Source organism: Diachasmimorpha longicaudata, chromosome 5, assembly GCF_034640455.1.
Source record: "Diachasmimorpha longicaudata isolate KC_UGA_2023 chromosome 5, iyDiaLong2, whole genome shotgun sequence".
In the NCBI taxonomy this organism is placed as follows: Eukaryota; Metazoa; Arthropoda; class Insecta; order Hymenoptera; family Braconidae; genus Diachasmimorpha; species Diachasmimorpha longicaudata.
In genome coordinates, this window is record NC_087229.1 from 3,710,613 (window position 1) to 3,726,210 (window position 15,598).

General features: G+C 38.7%; 1 protein-coding gene across 11 annotated transcripts in view; it reads right to left on the bottom strand.

The window, feature by feature from the left end:
• Positions 1-15,598, bottom strand: part of LOC135162302 (octopamine receptor Oamb) — a 37,563-nt gene that overhangs the window by 6,290 nt on the left and 15,675 nt on the right. For 3 of the 11 annotated variants that reach the window (XM_064120610.1, XM_064120615.1, XM_064120605.1), the window contains exons 3-5: positions 801-1,942; positions 320-457; positions 105-203 (exon numbers count right to left, since the gene is read on the bottom strand). In XM_064120610.1, the coding sequence (XP_063976680.1) occupies positions 105-203; positions 320-457; positions 801-1,070 (507 nt within the window). In that variant the 5' untranslated portion in view covers positions 1,071-1,942. Of the gene's footprint in view, positions 1-104; positions 204-319; positions 458-800; positions 1,943-2,262; positions 2,286-4,918; positions 5,069-5,667; positions 6,366-10,250; positions 10,405-10,489; positions 10,622-10,643; positions 10,826-10,890; positions 11,144-15,598 lie in introns of those variants that run through there. The other 8 variants (XM_064120606.1, XM_064120607.1, XM_064120609.1 and 5 more) reach the window with 8 other exon arrangements.

Genomic DNA, 15,598 nt, shown 5'->3' on the forward strand with positions numbered 1-15,598 from the left:
TTTATATTTAGACGATTTCGAGTGTGGCATTAACCCCCAGGTTTGACTAATCTTGACTAGAAAAGAAAATGTAAAAAAAGATTGGACTGGGATTAGTGGATTACCATTTGATCCTTCCATCCTACAAGCGGTGGAAAACATATGACAAAGCTGAGAACCCAGACCGCAGCGACCAGTAATCTGGCTCTCTTCGGCGACATTATCTGCAAACAATAAAGTTCACGTCATCATTATTGATAAGTCAAGCACACTTCGCCCAATGACACGACGTTCATTCAGCCGTTTTATGGTGCAATATTCGGTGTGAACTGAATTTTACCTGAGGATAGCTGACGGGCCGAGTGACCGCGAGATATCTATCGAGACTGATTGCACAGAGGTTTAGGATTGACGCAGTGCACATCCATACATCAACTGCCAACCACACTGAACACCATATGCTCCCAAATATCCATACCTGTTACACAATTCATGCGTTATCATGACACATAAAATTTGATGAATTTTTTAAACTTGACACTTCAAATGAGTTCGAAGAACAAGAATGTAACTTTACATATGTTATCCCTTTTCCACCGAACTTTTTTTGAAATCTCCACAAAAATTATTAATTGAAAGATTCGCCATAACCGAGACATTATTTCTCCTCACCGAGGCAATATTCCTCAATCGGCAAATTCCCTTTGATTTTAATATACAAAAAACTAAAAAGACTCCGCGTTTACCAAACGAAAGGACAATTTTTACCAAAGATTTCTCTCCATGCAGAAATATATTTCATCGACAACTGTTCTCCTCACCTTGTAAACCTCCCAAGTAGCGCTAAAAGGTAGTACAGCAAGTCCAACAAGTAGATCAGCAACAGCGAGGCTCACAATGAACATATTGGTGACATTTCTCAGCTTGCTTGTACGATAGACAGCAAGTATAACGAGAACATTACCAAGTATAACCATGACATCGATAATGGCAAGTACAACGAGTGTCCCAACAATTCCAGCTCCCGACCAATCGACCGCTCCATCATTGTACGGGTCGATGCAGGCACTGGCGTTTAAATCCCGCATCATTAGGGTGAAAAGCCCGTTGTAGGTGGAGAGACAACCGTCTTATCTACGGCTCTCTCCTTTTCTTCCTTTTACCATTGCATTTACAACCGAGCACAACTGCCACCGAGTTCCCACCCTTCCCCATATTACTTTCATTTTTCTAAACATTGACTAATTATTTGCTTTACATTTAATATAAACAATGACTATTCACTTTCACATTAAATTAAACAATTAACAGCCTTAAATCACTTTTGTCGTTAATATTTTTCAACCTAACAACAGACTTAGACGTTAATACCGATAGAAATGATATCGTTACTCCCTTAAAATGTAAAAACGAGGTAAATATATTTGATTAATCAGCCTTTGTGTCAATTAGACTTATCAAATTTTCATCAGTTAATTCGTTGCAAGCTATTGTCCATGAACTTGCTTCAATGGTATATGGGAAAATCACAGTCGACAGTGGAAGAGAAAAATCAATCAATAATCATTAATGTCTTTTAGCAATAAAAAATTGATTTTTTTATGTTTTCAATCAGAGGATCTTTCGATACTTGCGGTATCGCCGATACCTCGTCAACATACCGAGGCTCCGTAAGACGTTTTTATCGCGCTCTTTGTTAAACATTATATCTCTATTTTACCCCGTCAATCCACAACAATACATCCGCCCTATTCCTCAACGCAACCGCCCTTTCCACTCGAACGTTTTGTGATTCTTCACCCACAAATCTTTTAGGATATCCGGCCAAATCGCGTGTATCGCATTTCCCTCATCCGCCAGCGTTTTTATTATCACTTTGAGATTTTTCGGAGACCTTTCACTTCACGTTGCCAATGCTCTTGGTCAAGGGGATGTTTTGCCAAGCGCCCTTGCACAGCGACATCTGGAATAATGAGGACTCATTAATGGCTATTCAACGGCTCTTTAATTTTGTCTTAATGGTAGTTTGGGGCCACATCCGCGGTGAGACACATTCAGTCAAAATTACGGGATTCAAGGTCGTTTACGCAGAGAGAGATAAGAGAGAGTCAGGAAAGATGGGACAGAAGTTTCGTTAATTCGCAAACGAGAGTATAGATCCGATAAAAATTACGGGAGATCCAATCAAGCGTTTGGGAATTTTTATCGTACCGTTGTTTTCATTGAGGAATTACACAAGTTTTGCGTTATTATTAATCAACTATTTTTGCTCGTTTGACTCACATGAACTCTATAGGGTAACCAATCTAGGGTCAATCATTGGGAGGAATTGCCAATCTCCGAGGGTCTCAGCACTTGCCGACTAATCGGGGAAAATTTCAAGTTCATTAATAAGTTGTAATGAGATTATTTGAAAGTGCGATTCAATTGTTCCTGAGTTATTTCTAATGCGATATTTCGAATTAGTCATTTACGATGTGTTTTCGAGATTAGTATCACTAAAAAATCAAATGTTCCAGTATTTTTCCAAGATGTTTAAACATTTTTTCCTACGAAACTCAGACAAATTTATAATTTATTCACATGTCTGTTAGCGTCTGAAAAATGTTTACAAATTGTGTGTGAAAATCCGAGGAAAACACTCGGGACCTAAAATAAAATAGCCCATTCAAACTGAAGCATGTACAAATAATTGAATAAGGCAAAATAATCTGTGGAAACAGCTCTTTAAAATCGCAATTCCCTTTGATGCCCACACACGACTCTTCACTTCTGGTTTCAATGATTCTATCGTTCATCATCGAACCAAGTAGATCCAGACGCACCCGAAATCTCAGTCAGACGCGTGGTCCCTCTCTCCAAATAAAAATCATCGAGACATAAAGTGAGAGCGATGTCTGCACCTTGGAAATGAGACTTTCCAGCCAGCGCACATGGAGTGTGAAATTTAATACAAAACATTACCAAAAAGAACCTGACAATTACGCCTCGTACCATTTGTTAAATGTAATCAATCGTTTTTCCAGTTTCAAAATTTTTCAACTATTTCCGTTCATCCAGGTTCTTCTACATCCGCTCAAATGAATTAAATTGTTGACAAAAAAAATCATATGATTTTTGTCAACAGTTCGAACGTTCGGTTATTGAACGTTCAAGACTTTTCGCTTCTGAAAACAATAAGTCGACAAATTCATTAGAATAAATGATGTGATAAATTTTGTAGTTTTTTCGGTGATGACCTGATAATTCACTCGAAATTATCGATTTCTTCCGTTCTATTTGAATAAAAATGGCCGGAAAACGATTTCCTACAGCTGATTGGGTGAACCCTTCGGTAATTTTTACTGAATATTTTCCCTCGTGCTGGAGAAAGCGAAATGAAACGAGCGAGCGTTAGGGCATGAATTTTCATAGCCACATTTTTCTCAAAGCAACACTGTTGAAAGGCTCCTTTCAGTAGCACCCAGCTACCCAGCCCCGACAATTATCTTTTCCTTAAATATGAAGAGCCACCGCAGGTCTTCATAAAGAATCCAGCGGTGCTGTGCTAAAATAATAATACGAGACAAGCCCGAGAGGGCATTAATTCAAGGATCCTGTACCTTCCACGACGGCTATTTCTTTTCTACCTTCCCTGCACTCCACAGGTTGTCACGCTCATTCGGAACATCACAATATGACAAACATCGTCTTCAAGCGTCAACCGACAGTCTCCCCCCCCCCTTCCCCCCCCCTAGCAAAGTAATTTTCCATCTTGTTGAACCGACTGGGGGATGTATTTTCGTGTTTGCGAGTGGATAGTTAGTGGTTCAAGCTAGCATTAAACGTCCTGTGTCTTTGAGTTGTGCATAAAGTTGACGGTGGTCCGTGGAGTTTACAAACTGAGTTTACAATCCCAACTAACGAGCCAATTGTCTACTCGCGTCCTTCGGTGAGACCCATGCACGTGGAATGATAAACTATCATCGATTAATGAAAATTCTTGGCCAGTGCAGCAGAACCGTTTGTTATTAACTGCGGAGTGAATATTTTATCAAATATTCCAGCGCTGGTATTGGAAATTTTATTGGGGAAAAGATGGATTTCCCCCCCCCCCCAGTTCTCTGAAAATTTTCGCCAAGTTTTGGTTTAATAGGACTGCGGGTACAGGGAGAAACGAAATTGGGAGAAATTAGGAAAATCCTCCGACGGTTGGTTAAATTTTACTGGAGAAATCGTGGAATTTATGCGGTCGTTCGTACTATTTTCGTTGCGACTGACATTTTTTATTGAATTTCACTCCGCGAATGATGTTTCGAGACGTAATTTGCACTTTTTAAAAATAATTTACGGTCAATTTTCCTCTCCGTGGAAAATTAAAGAAACTTCCTCTCTGGGAATTACCCAAAAATGAATCGTCAAGTTAAAAAATCCCACAATCCGACAAATGCAAATTCCGGACAAGCTCATCGCGCCTGTTCATTATAACCCGGTGGAATGTCCAACTTTTTCGGTCTTCTCCACCTCAGATAACAGCCCAGAACAGGTGGAGCCAGGTCTGGATTAATCTGATTGACGTTAACGCAATTTTGACCGAGGAAAACTTGGACTTTAGTTACTTATTGTATACTTTAATCAAGTTGGCATGGGTAACTTTATTAATTAGTTAGAGCCTCCCTCCACCTACACTAGTACCATCTTCAAAAGGTCAAATGAGTCTGGGATACTTCCGGATTGTTTTCTCCGTTTCCCATTCCCGAGGGCGCCCTCGGTGGGACGCGAGCTTTTCCTTCGGTTTGTCTTGGCTCTGATATATTTCTCTCTCTCTCTCTCTCTCTCTCTCTCTCTCTCTCTCTCTCTCTCCTTCTCTCCTTCAACCGGCAGAAAACAGATGAGCAACTAATGAGCGAGAGAAAAGACTCGGTGTCTGAAGAGAGAGTATTTGGATTTTTCCATTTACCTGTCCCTCGGGATTGGAAACATTTATTCCAGGGAGACGGGGGCGAAATCACACTCCGGGGCAAAATGAGACGTTTCTGTTTGTAGGGTTTTTTCAATCAGACGAATGAGTCCAGTGTTTTTTTCGAAATGAGCAATCTTGAATTTTTCACTGCAATCATAATATTTCATCTCTCATGTAGATTTTTTATGTTGAAGTTATGAATTTTTAAAAGTTCATTACAAGATGAGGTTTTTTTGCTATAAATTTACAGTACATTCTCCAGAAGTTCTCATCACAATTTGGTTCCAAAAAATGTCTCAATTTAAAAATTCAAAATCACGAAAATTATTAAATTATTATTGTTGTGTGTACAATAATTTTTTTATGTGAAAATCAATGAATCATGCAAACATTAATTTTATTATTTCCTGAGACTTGACAATAATCAGAAAATATCTGTCAAATTTTATAATAAATATTTATTTTCACAGGAATTTTTTGTAAAATCTAAAACTTCTCAATTTAATTTATGAAAATAAATGGCATTTTAAGGCTTAAAATTTCAGCGAAATTTATCTCTCCTCACTGGCCCTCCCGACATACTGTACATCATCGCCAATAAAAAACTGCACTCATTTGTCTTATTAAAAAACAAACAAAAACAAACGGCTTTCCCTTGCTCCACCTCCTCCCTCCATTCCTTCCTATCATCATCAAGAAAATTCATTGAATTCCTCAATGAATCCCCAGTGCATTTGTTTACGCACCTCTTGGCGCCCATGACTACAATAATCTCTCATGATGTTGACTAGTCTATCGCCGGTAGCGTTGGTAGTGGCATTTTTTATTATTATCCTGAATGTCCTCAACTGTCCGGAATGTAATAAATGGATCAAAACTATTTCCAACGGTGCTTATCGCCCGGGATTTTTATCCACTAGTTTACATAAAATATTTTCCACTCTCAACATTTTTCTGTAATCTCTTTGGAGTCCTTGATGCACCGGGCAACAGCAATAATAATTATTTTATCTTTCATTTATCAGTATTCACACGACAACTCGCGGGAATTGTCATTTCATTCTCCTCCGGGTGTCCGTGACTTTGAGGAAACTTTTAATTCTCTTTCATTGAGTAAATTTCATTATGTTAGTATTCTCCAATCACTGATATAACTTCTCCCGTGAGACACGACACTCGATTCACTCAGGATTTAATGGTGAATGCACACATTGGGGATGAAATCGAGGGGGGAGGGAGGGGGAGACAAATGGGGGAAAAAAAGTAAAAGGAAAACACGAAGAATTGAGGAGAATTTCCGTCTCAGAGATTCATTTTGTCCGAAAAAATTGTCAATTTCGGAAATTTAACTCAATGTTTATCAGATTATTCTCAAATTGCAGCGTAAAAATATGTACAAAAGGCGAAAAAATGATGTTGTCACAACGGCGATGCTGAGCGCACTGACAAGATCCGGGCATAGAGAGGCGCGAGCCAAGATATCCTCGCATGCGCGCAAACGTCGGACCAAAGAGAGCCGACTTTACTCTAAAATACGGTGGCAATGGTTTCTGTGTACTCACTCAGTATATGGGAAGCTAGGAGTATTCTCCTATCTCTCCAGTACACAGTTGTTGAATCTAGCCTGTCCCAGGCCACAAATATCATCGCATCGACCTTAAACCAATCCCTTCTCATTCCATCTACTTTCAATACGCCACCCAATTCTCGATAAATCTTTTGAGGAAAAAATATATTCAAGAAATCCTGTGCTCTCATCCACCAGCAAAAATAACGTCTCACCATTCATCATATCGAAATGCCAATACCGAATAATATATGGAAGTCGTGTGTCAACAGTGGCGCCGAGTCTATCAACAAGTTCATTAAAATATGAAAGTACCTCTTCGACTTGACATTTTTGGTGAAACGATCATTCTCGCTAAATAAAAATCTGGAATTCACGATGTCTTAACCGTATTTTGTGGGGAAAAAATCTTGAAAAATTGTCTAGTAATTTTTCATGAAGGATTTTTGAAGTTCTTTTCAATTTCCTTGAATGAAGTTTAAGTTTCATTCACATGAATCGAGAAAAACTTCAAAAAGTTCAACTTTCAAACTCAGTAAAAATGTTCACATGACTGGATACAAAACTTTGAAAACGTTCATTTGTAAGTTCAGCTTTATTTTTCACATGAATTAAAAAAAAACCTTCGTAAACATCAACATTCAAGTTCAGTTTAACTTTTCGAACTGTTGCGGGTGAGCCTCAATCAAAACGCTTCAGACAAAGAACGGTTAAAAAAAAAAAAGTTATGTAGAGAAGATATGAAAAAAATCGTCTTTGGAAAATTGTTTTCGGAAAATTTTTATGAGTCACAAAAAAGCTCTTCGGAATAATCTCTGAAAGTTTGTTCCAAAGATTTCTGGAAACATTCCAAAAACAGTTATTTATCTACACGGTATCCGGACTAGTTAAAATGAGAAATCCAGAAACCATTACCCATATCTCCCGAGCAATAAATAAAACCACACCACCACCGATGGAGTCATTCCTTTGATACGGAAAACGACGAAAACGACGAAAAGGAATAAGAATGAAGGAGATACTTTGACGAGCGCTTTGCTTTGACGATCTCGGGACACAGATGCCTCGATATCAGTTGGGACGACCTTGAGATGGACCCGGCGTTAAGAAAAGATGAAGAGAAATGGTAAAAAGAGCACACGAGGTTGGGGTAGTCATTCATCGACACGAAACTGGAACAGAGGGGGCCCTCGGTTGGGCAGGGTCGGGCTCTCACCCGTTTCCCCATTACTTTTTCACCAGTAATAACAGTTATTTTGGGTTATCTTGATTATTGCAACCATGTACCATCGATTTCCGTCGCCGTCGACATTGATTTCATCCCCATGGGAATTTATTTGGTCTTATTCTACAGCATTGTGTGCTTGCTCTCCCTTGAATGATTATTCTACTGCAGGATTGACTAAAAAATGTGTTGTAGTTATCCTCGAACTTCGGCGAGTCAAAGGGACCTTAAGAGGATCACAGAAAGCTCAATAAAATTGAAATCACATGAAAATGATACGAGAATCAAATAAAGTCAATTAAAGCCTACAATTATTTCAAGGATTAAAAGGTCAAATGGGCACAGTGGTCACGTAAGGGTCCATGCAAGCTCATATGAAGCCTCACAAGGACTAAATGAAGGTTCCAAGATCCACCAAGAATCACGTAAAGCTGAAGAATAGGTGAAACACACACCAGGATTACGTCAGGGCTTGATTTTGTCTATTAGTCAGTTTTCAATAAATATCTCGACATCTACGAGACATAAAAAATCCTTCCTGGTGACCTTTTCCATAGCCCCCGAATGGCTCCATAAAAAAGTCATGACGAACATTGATTTATCTCCCTTAGAATTCCGAATGTTACTCCAGAGCTGAATTAGGCGCTGAATCCACTTTCATTGTTTTACCACTTCTCCCTTGAATGACTACTCCGAATAAAAATCTAACCAGTCGCATATTCCTGAGGCACGTAATGTAGAGAACGTGCGGGGTAATCTAGATAAAAAAAAAAATGAAGGAAGTGCGTGGGTGCTACGGTACCCAGACTGATCACTCCGAAAAAGGGCAAATCCCGGGGAGTGCAAAAAAAAAAAATAACAAGGAGTGACGGCCACCTCTGCGCGCGCGTAATCCGTTGTGTGAAGGGAAAACAGACGCAAGTTTACCCAAAAGTAGGAAAAGAAGTGATGAGGAGTGCCCCCGATCCCCCCCCCCTGCCACCCCGCGGTGAATGAGGAAGGGGAAGTAAGCGGTACGTGATCGGTGGGAATGACTCGGGACATTCTGAGCACATGCCAGCAGTGGTAGCTATGTTACAAGCGCCGAATCAGGGGAGAAGAGGAGCCAGTGGAGAAACGTTGAACGCGACTGGACTGAATACCGACTCCGAGGGTAGTTTTTTCTTTTCTTTTTCTTACTTCCTTCCTCTTTAGGTATTTCCGAGGTTCAGTGAAGGAGCAACGAGCTACATGGTGAAATGGGTATGAGATAAAGTGGTGTTTGAACGCTGAATTTAACGCTGACACGTCTCTCACAAATGAAACATGCCAATCAATTATGCTGACGTCATACGAACATCGACGACAGTTACTTTGACGCGAGTTCTTTCGTCCGTTAACAAAAAAGAAGATCCTTTTATAGTTTAGGATATTGTTTTTCCTAACTTTGGGGATAACTTCATAAGTGTAATTATATAATTGATAAGTGTTCTGTAATAATAATTATTATTACTATTAATATGAATTATTATGGATTAATAATTAATAGTAATAATAATAATAATTATTATATAATAGTGTAACTGTGTATGTATATTTATTCTTTATCTATATGCAGTAAAACATTTTGAAGACGCTTTTTTGTTCTGTTAGTTTTAATAGTTTATTTATCAGAGAGATAAATGAATTATTCATAGGGGAAAAATACCAAACCCAATAGGTATATTTATAGCACATCCAGCGCGGAAAATATTCTAGTCAGACTAAAAAGAAACGAATCAAGTTCTATGTCTGTTCCACCACTGCTTCAAGAAATTCTGCAATGTTGTCAGAGAATTTCGAATGGGGGAGAGAAATATATATCTCATTGTATTGGTTTCATAATCGAGTGCACTTGGCGATGAGCAATAAATGTCGGGATTTTTTTTTCTCAATTTGTCATCTAAAAGATTGGTGACGAGTTTTTTGTGACAGATAGTGTAGAGTTTTTAATTGAAACGACAGAAAAGTCGTGATTGACATGAATGATATGATGTAGATTTATGGCAGCCGATTCGATTAATTTAATGGAGGTAATGAGATAAATGAACGGGAGTCGAAAATAATTTCGTTTCATGGATCGAGTTCATGTCGAGGCAAAAAAAAGAATGATTACAAGTTTCGTTAAATAATGCATTACATGAATTGACATGAGGTTCCAATTGACATGTCAAAAGTAATGAGAAGATACACTCAACGGCACTTCAGTCATCATCAGGAAGCGCCAAAGAAAATAGTAAAGGGGATGAAGAGTGGGACGGAAGCGTGAGGGGTTGAGACAAGTGAGAGAGGTGGATTACCGTCTTTGTGGAGAGGTAGTCGGTGGCGTGAAAACTAGGAGGTTTCGTGTTACCCAACGGGATGGATGATGTACTATTCATGTATATACGGCAAAGCTATGGGTAATGGAGAAGTTGGGGGATGACCAACTACTGGGGATATGTGCACACAGGGACTTGGTCACTGGTACGGAAATGAAATGTTGGTAATTGCATGTGGCTTTTACGTTGGATTCACACCTATTTCTCACGCCCTGTATGCATTCCATTATTTAACTTTCGCATCTGATGTAGAGGACTCGCCTTATCTCTTTCTGCATAATGAGAAAATAAGGTATGTTTGAACAGATTTTTTTCTCTCTCGACGAAACTTTTGCCGGTGTTCCAAAGTAAGCTGCAAAATTTTCAAAATTAATATTATTATCAGTAGTAGTACGTACGTATGGTCAGACCGAAAAAGCTCATAAAAATCTAAAAACCATTTGCATAAAAAATCGCAGACAAAATGAGGGAAGTGTCATCTGTCTTCTACCCGTTTTCAGGACTTGACGAGTGGAACAGGAAGTCCTCCCAATATATTGGACAGTTGAAATTTCCAATGGAAATGAGGATAAAAGTCGGAATATTTCTAACCTTCTTATTTCACTTCCAGGTCAACATGGAGGACTCACCACATGGCACACATGTGATACCGTTATGAAGAAACTTTGCGTGACGATATCTCGGAAAAAACCTGCCACTGATACCACCCACTGTCGCCTCAATTATTGTATTACAACTGTCATATACGAGTGCCCACGTTTCGTCTATTTATCCTCGAAAAAAAAAAAATAAATAAATAAAAAACAAATCGTCCTATTCATTTTAATCACTGATATACCTCATTTCGATGCAGCATTAACAAATTCCCGGATCATTCAATTTTCCACTTGGCAGTGCTATTCACCCACAGCGGATCACTTTTTCCGGATTATTGTCGTAGTTCCTGGATCGCCCACATGTCCGTGGGAACCCTCGCGTTATTCCACGAACCCAGTGCCAGCGTTGACTTGCAGATTATTATTTGTCTCTCTATTTTTGTTTTGACTTCATACACTCACCCCTCGTACACTTCCTTCCCCCCGTCCGCACCCCTGTACATGAATACGAACAAAGGGACAATGGTGTAATATGTTACATGTGACATTGAGTTATTTAGTTGAAAGGGAAAAAAGTTTTTCCCTTTGGGTGATTCATATCGTTTTTGTCGGATTCTGTGGCTAATTGGATTCTATTTTCACCCAAGGTCTGCGAATAAAGCCAATGAATAACTCGAATTACCATTAACCAGAGACAAAATATCGTTGATAATAAATCCTGTGAACTTTATTTCACTTTTTCTCATTAAGATTCCCCCCCTCCCGCCCCCTTGCCTCTTGCTGTTTCTCCACAGCGTTTGGATATTCGAAAGAGGTATGGGGAAATGATGAGAAAAGTTGGCGCGGGAATTGTTCGAACGGGTGGGGGTTTGAAATAAAAAAATAAATAAAAAATGGAAAAACCCAAAATGGGAAAAGCCCAAAGCCATTGGTGCAGACGTTCATTCTTATTGTTATTTATGGAGTAATGGAGTTGAGTGAGATAGTAACTACGAAAATGCCGAAATAGTGAAGGGAGGGTGGGGGTGGGGGTGGGAAAAAATGAAAGAGAGGGTGAACAAAAAAAAAAAAGTATTTCTGCGGCTGTAGAAACTTAGCGTCTGCCGGCGACGTACAACTGGGAAGCGAGACGGGTGCATTAGTCTAATTAATGCTGTGACGCGTGAAAAAGTACTCCAACGTTTCCTTGGTCTCTACTATCATCTATTTTATTTTCTCATTTCGAGTTTTATAAACTCCTGTTGCACTATTTACGAGTGTGACTGATACTGGTGACTCCACTGTGGCCTGATATATCGAACAATTCTCTTGAGAAATTAATCCGTTTTTTTCGGAGAATTGATTTAAGTAATGGGGACATTCATTTTTGCAACGAGTTTTTTTCGAGGAGGGGTTGACAAGGGGTGTGACCTTAGGAGGGTCGTGTGAGGGGGAGAGGAAGGTCGTTTGAGGGTTTATGAAGCTTAAATTATGGTCGTGGATGTTATTATGTAAGGGTCGTCTGAGGATGAGGAATGTGTCGGAGAGATATAAAGGTCAGAAGATTGAAATAAGGTCAGGTGAGGGTCAAGGACCGCCTTAGGGCAAGGAGGCTGTAGAAGGCCTGTGAAGGTCTATGGTCTGGGGATTATGTGCAGATGAGGGTCATCTCATGATCAGATAAAGGGCACAAAAACCTCGCAGAGGAGGAAATTATTTTTTTTTCAGTTGAACCTTCCCTTCCCTTTCTCCGATCACTTATTTTATTTTTCCATTTCAAGTTCTATAAACGCCTGTTGCCGCATTGATGCAATAACTGGTATTCTCGACTCAACTCTCGGCTGATCTATCGGCCAATTCACGTGAAAAATTAATCCGTTTTTCCTTGAATTGATTCAACTGATGGAAACATTCATTTTTCAACGAACTTTCCCGAGGAGTGCTTTCAAAGGGCGCATTTATTATGCGTTCTGCACATCTACGCTCTCCCTCAACATTCATTTTTGCATAAAGCTGCCACTTTATGGCTCTCATTCATGCAAACTAGCAATTTATGTGATGAAATAAGGAGAAATAAAATTCAGCGGAGAGGGAGAGAAAAAAAAAAGAACCGAACAAAAAAAAAAATCGCCGAGACAAACATGTTTTCCTTTTATCCCGCAAGATGGTAAAAATTCTATTTTGACTGTGAAATTGGCTGTTTATCCCGGGGTTACTCGGGCCAAGGAATTCGATTGAAACTCGAGCCTCGGGATATCGCACAGTGTCATGCAGAATCAAACTATTCTCTCCCAAATGGTAAACGATGGAAAAAACGTAATAGACTAAAAACTCGTTCTCGCGACCTTGACTTGTGCGTTACTGTCACGGACTGTCGTGTTGGACACGTCAACTTCGAATCCGTCAGTCTCAACTTGCTCTTGAATTCTGAGGGAATAATTTACACTGGGTGCCCTGTGAGGTACATCAATTAAGGTCCTTCAAATGAGCCGCCACATTTCACTGAAATTTTTTGCCAAGTTCGACGTGGAGGGAAAAGTTCTTGGAAAATTACGTGCCTGATCCGTAATCTCCCAGTCAAAATAATGTTCGGGAAAAATTAGGGAACAATTACACACTTTTTCAGTGAACGTTCAGGAAAGAGTCCAGAACGTATGGCACGTTCAGTGAACAAATGTCTGACTGTTCCGTGATTTTTACTGGATATTGTTTTCACTGGCAAATTACGGAAGAGGCACGTAACTTTTCACGAATTTTCCTCTCCGTGTAGTGTAGTGAAATGCTTGGAAATTTTCGAAGCGCATTCTTCGGAGGTAAATGTATTTGTTTGCATTCCGTTCAGCGGGGAATTTTTTCACGAAACGCTTTACGCGCTCGGAGATAATCCATTTGATTCAAAGAGGGAATTAAAACTGGTGGAACGCAATGGACCGAGTGTTTTCATATTTTTTAATTGTTTTTTTTATTTCAGTAGAAAATTTTCATGTCCTGTCGACGATACACCGAAAAAAGTGGATTAATTCAAGGCAAAAAAAGTTTAAAGCGACTTTATTGTAAAAATATTTTCGATATAATTTTTTAACGCCGTTCATTTCGCAGATTTTTTTAAAAAACTCATCAGCTCAAATTTTTCGGGTGAGAGTTCTTAATCCACACTTGTTTGGTTCAATCTGAATACTGTATCATTTAAAAAAAAGATAGGAGAATTCAGCATTATTTTTAAAAATATTAGTTGTTAAAAATAATTGTCAAATTCGTTAGTTTTTAAGCTTGGTTCCCCGGTTAATCCATTTTTTCTCTGAATATTATGACACCAAAGTGACAAGAGTACTTTACATAAAATGCTGAACGTTAAATGTTTTATTCTTTCTTCATAAAGTTCTCCGTCCACGTAATTACTATAATGTATTCACATTAAAAATCCCATTTAACGTGGTGTCAAATAAAATCTCAAATTTTCCCAAAAATGTAGTAAACTTTTCACTCACAAAGGCGTGGGTATTTTCCAAGCATGGAGTGAAACACAAAAGAAAATTTCAAAGAAAAACAAATCTCCCAGCTGAGCATATTCAAACTTAGTTGAATTTCTTCATAAAATTCCACATATTAAATTAAAAAAATTAGACAAATGTGCAAATGAGAACAAAACATCTCTCGGCTACTGTGATGTAAAAATGCCAATTAGAGGAATTCAAATAGAATATTAAACTTTCCCGAAACTGTACTGAAGCCGTCATGAATTCAAAGAACCGCGGGTGTTTCCAGTGAATGGAATAAAACAGAAGAGAAAAAAAGTTTAAAAAAATTCAGCTCAACATATTCATTACGGATTTAACGGGTCTCTCATGGAAAAATTTACAAAAAATACGTATGATATATATTTTGACGGTATTAATTAGAAATCTAATGAATAAAGATATAAAATTTTCCGTGAGTGCTGTCATAAAAATCCATAAAAATCCCACCATTGACTAAAAATAAAAATAAGACGTAAACGGCACTCACTTCAAATCGGTCAATTGATTTCGTTTAAAATGAAAGGGGAACGGCAGCATAAAAAATCAAAATTGCAAACTATTTATCTTTGTAACGAACCCCCTAAAACCAAATAAAATGAAATGTTAAATTTGCCCTCACCACAGTGGCGGGGATATTTCCGGTGAATGTATTAAAACATGAAAAAAAAAAACATGTCAAAGAAAAGCAAATTTTTCTGCTGAGCTGATTCATATTCATTTAATTAAACCCGATAGAGAGAATAAAAATAAATGTCAGCACACAGCTGAGTATTTTCCCTTCTCTCTCTCTCTCTTTCACTCTCCTCTGACATATCTATTTATACATCTCGAGCGGTGACCGCTTACTTTGGTAAATCGATACACTAACGCTTTCAGATTCACCCCGTTGTACAGGGCCAAGACTCCCTCTCAAGCGGTCTCTCTTTTTTCCTACTTTCGTTAATCTCCCCTCTTTTCGCAATTTTTTATCTTCACAAACGAGGAACAGAGGAAGGGAAATGAAATCCACAAGGAGGAGAGATAAGCTTGGCTGAAACTTTCAAGTACAATGTTCGTTAAAAAATTGTCACTGCTACGACGAGTGTAGTATTTTCTCTTCCATTCTCATTCGCCCCGAAGATTTTTTTTACATTTTATTCTGTCATTTATTCAACGCTCACTGCTTTTGTACGAGAAGACAGATAAGAGGTGTTCTCCATCCAACCGAGAGTAAATGTATTTTTAACCATGAATGAGGTGTCTCTAATCCCCTGATTTGTAGGTATATTTTTGCCATCGGGATTTCACTGATGGTTGAAGGATACCATGAGATATATATAAAAACCAACAGGAAACTTCCAACACGCGATGGTCTCTGATATTGCACGACTAGCGGACAAAATTACACCGAGACTAAAATTCAATAAAAATCACCAGAAAAGAAATGTGAAAATTACGTCTCCCAACTTCACCG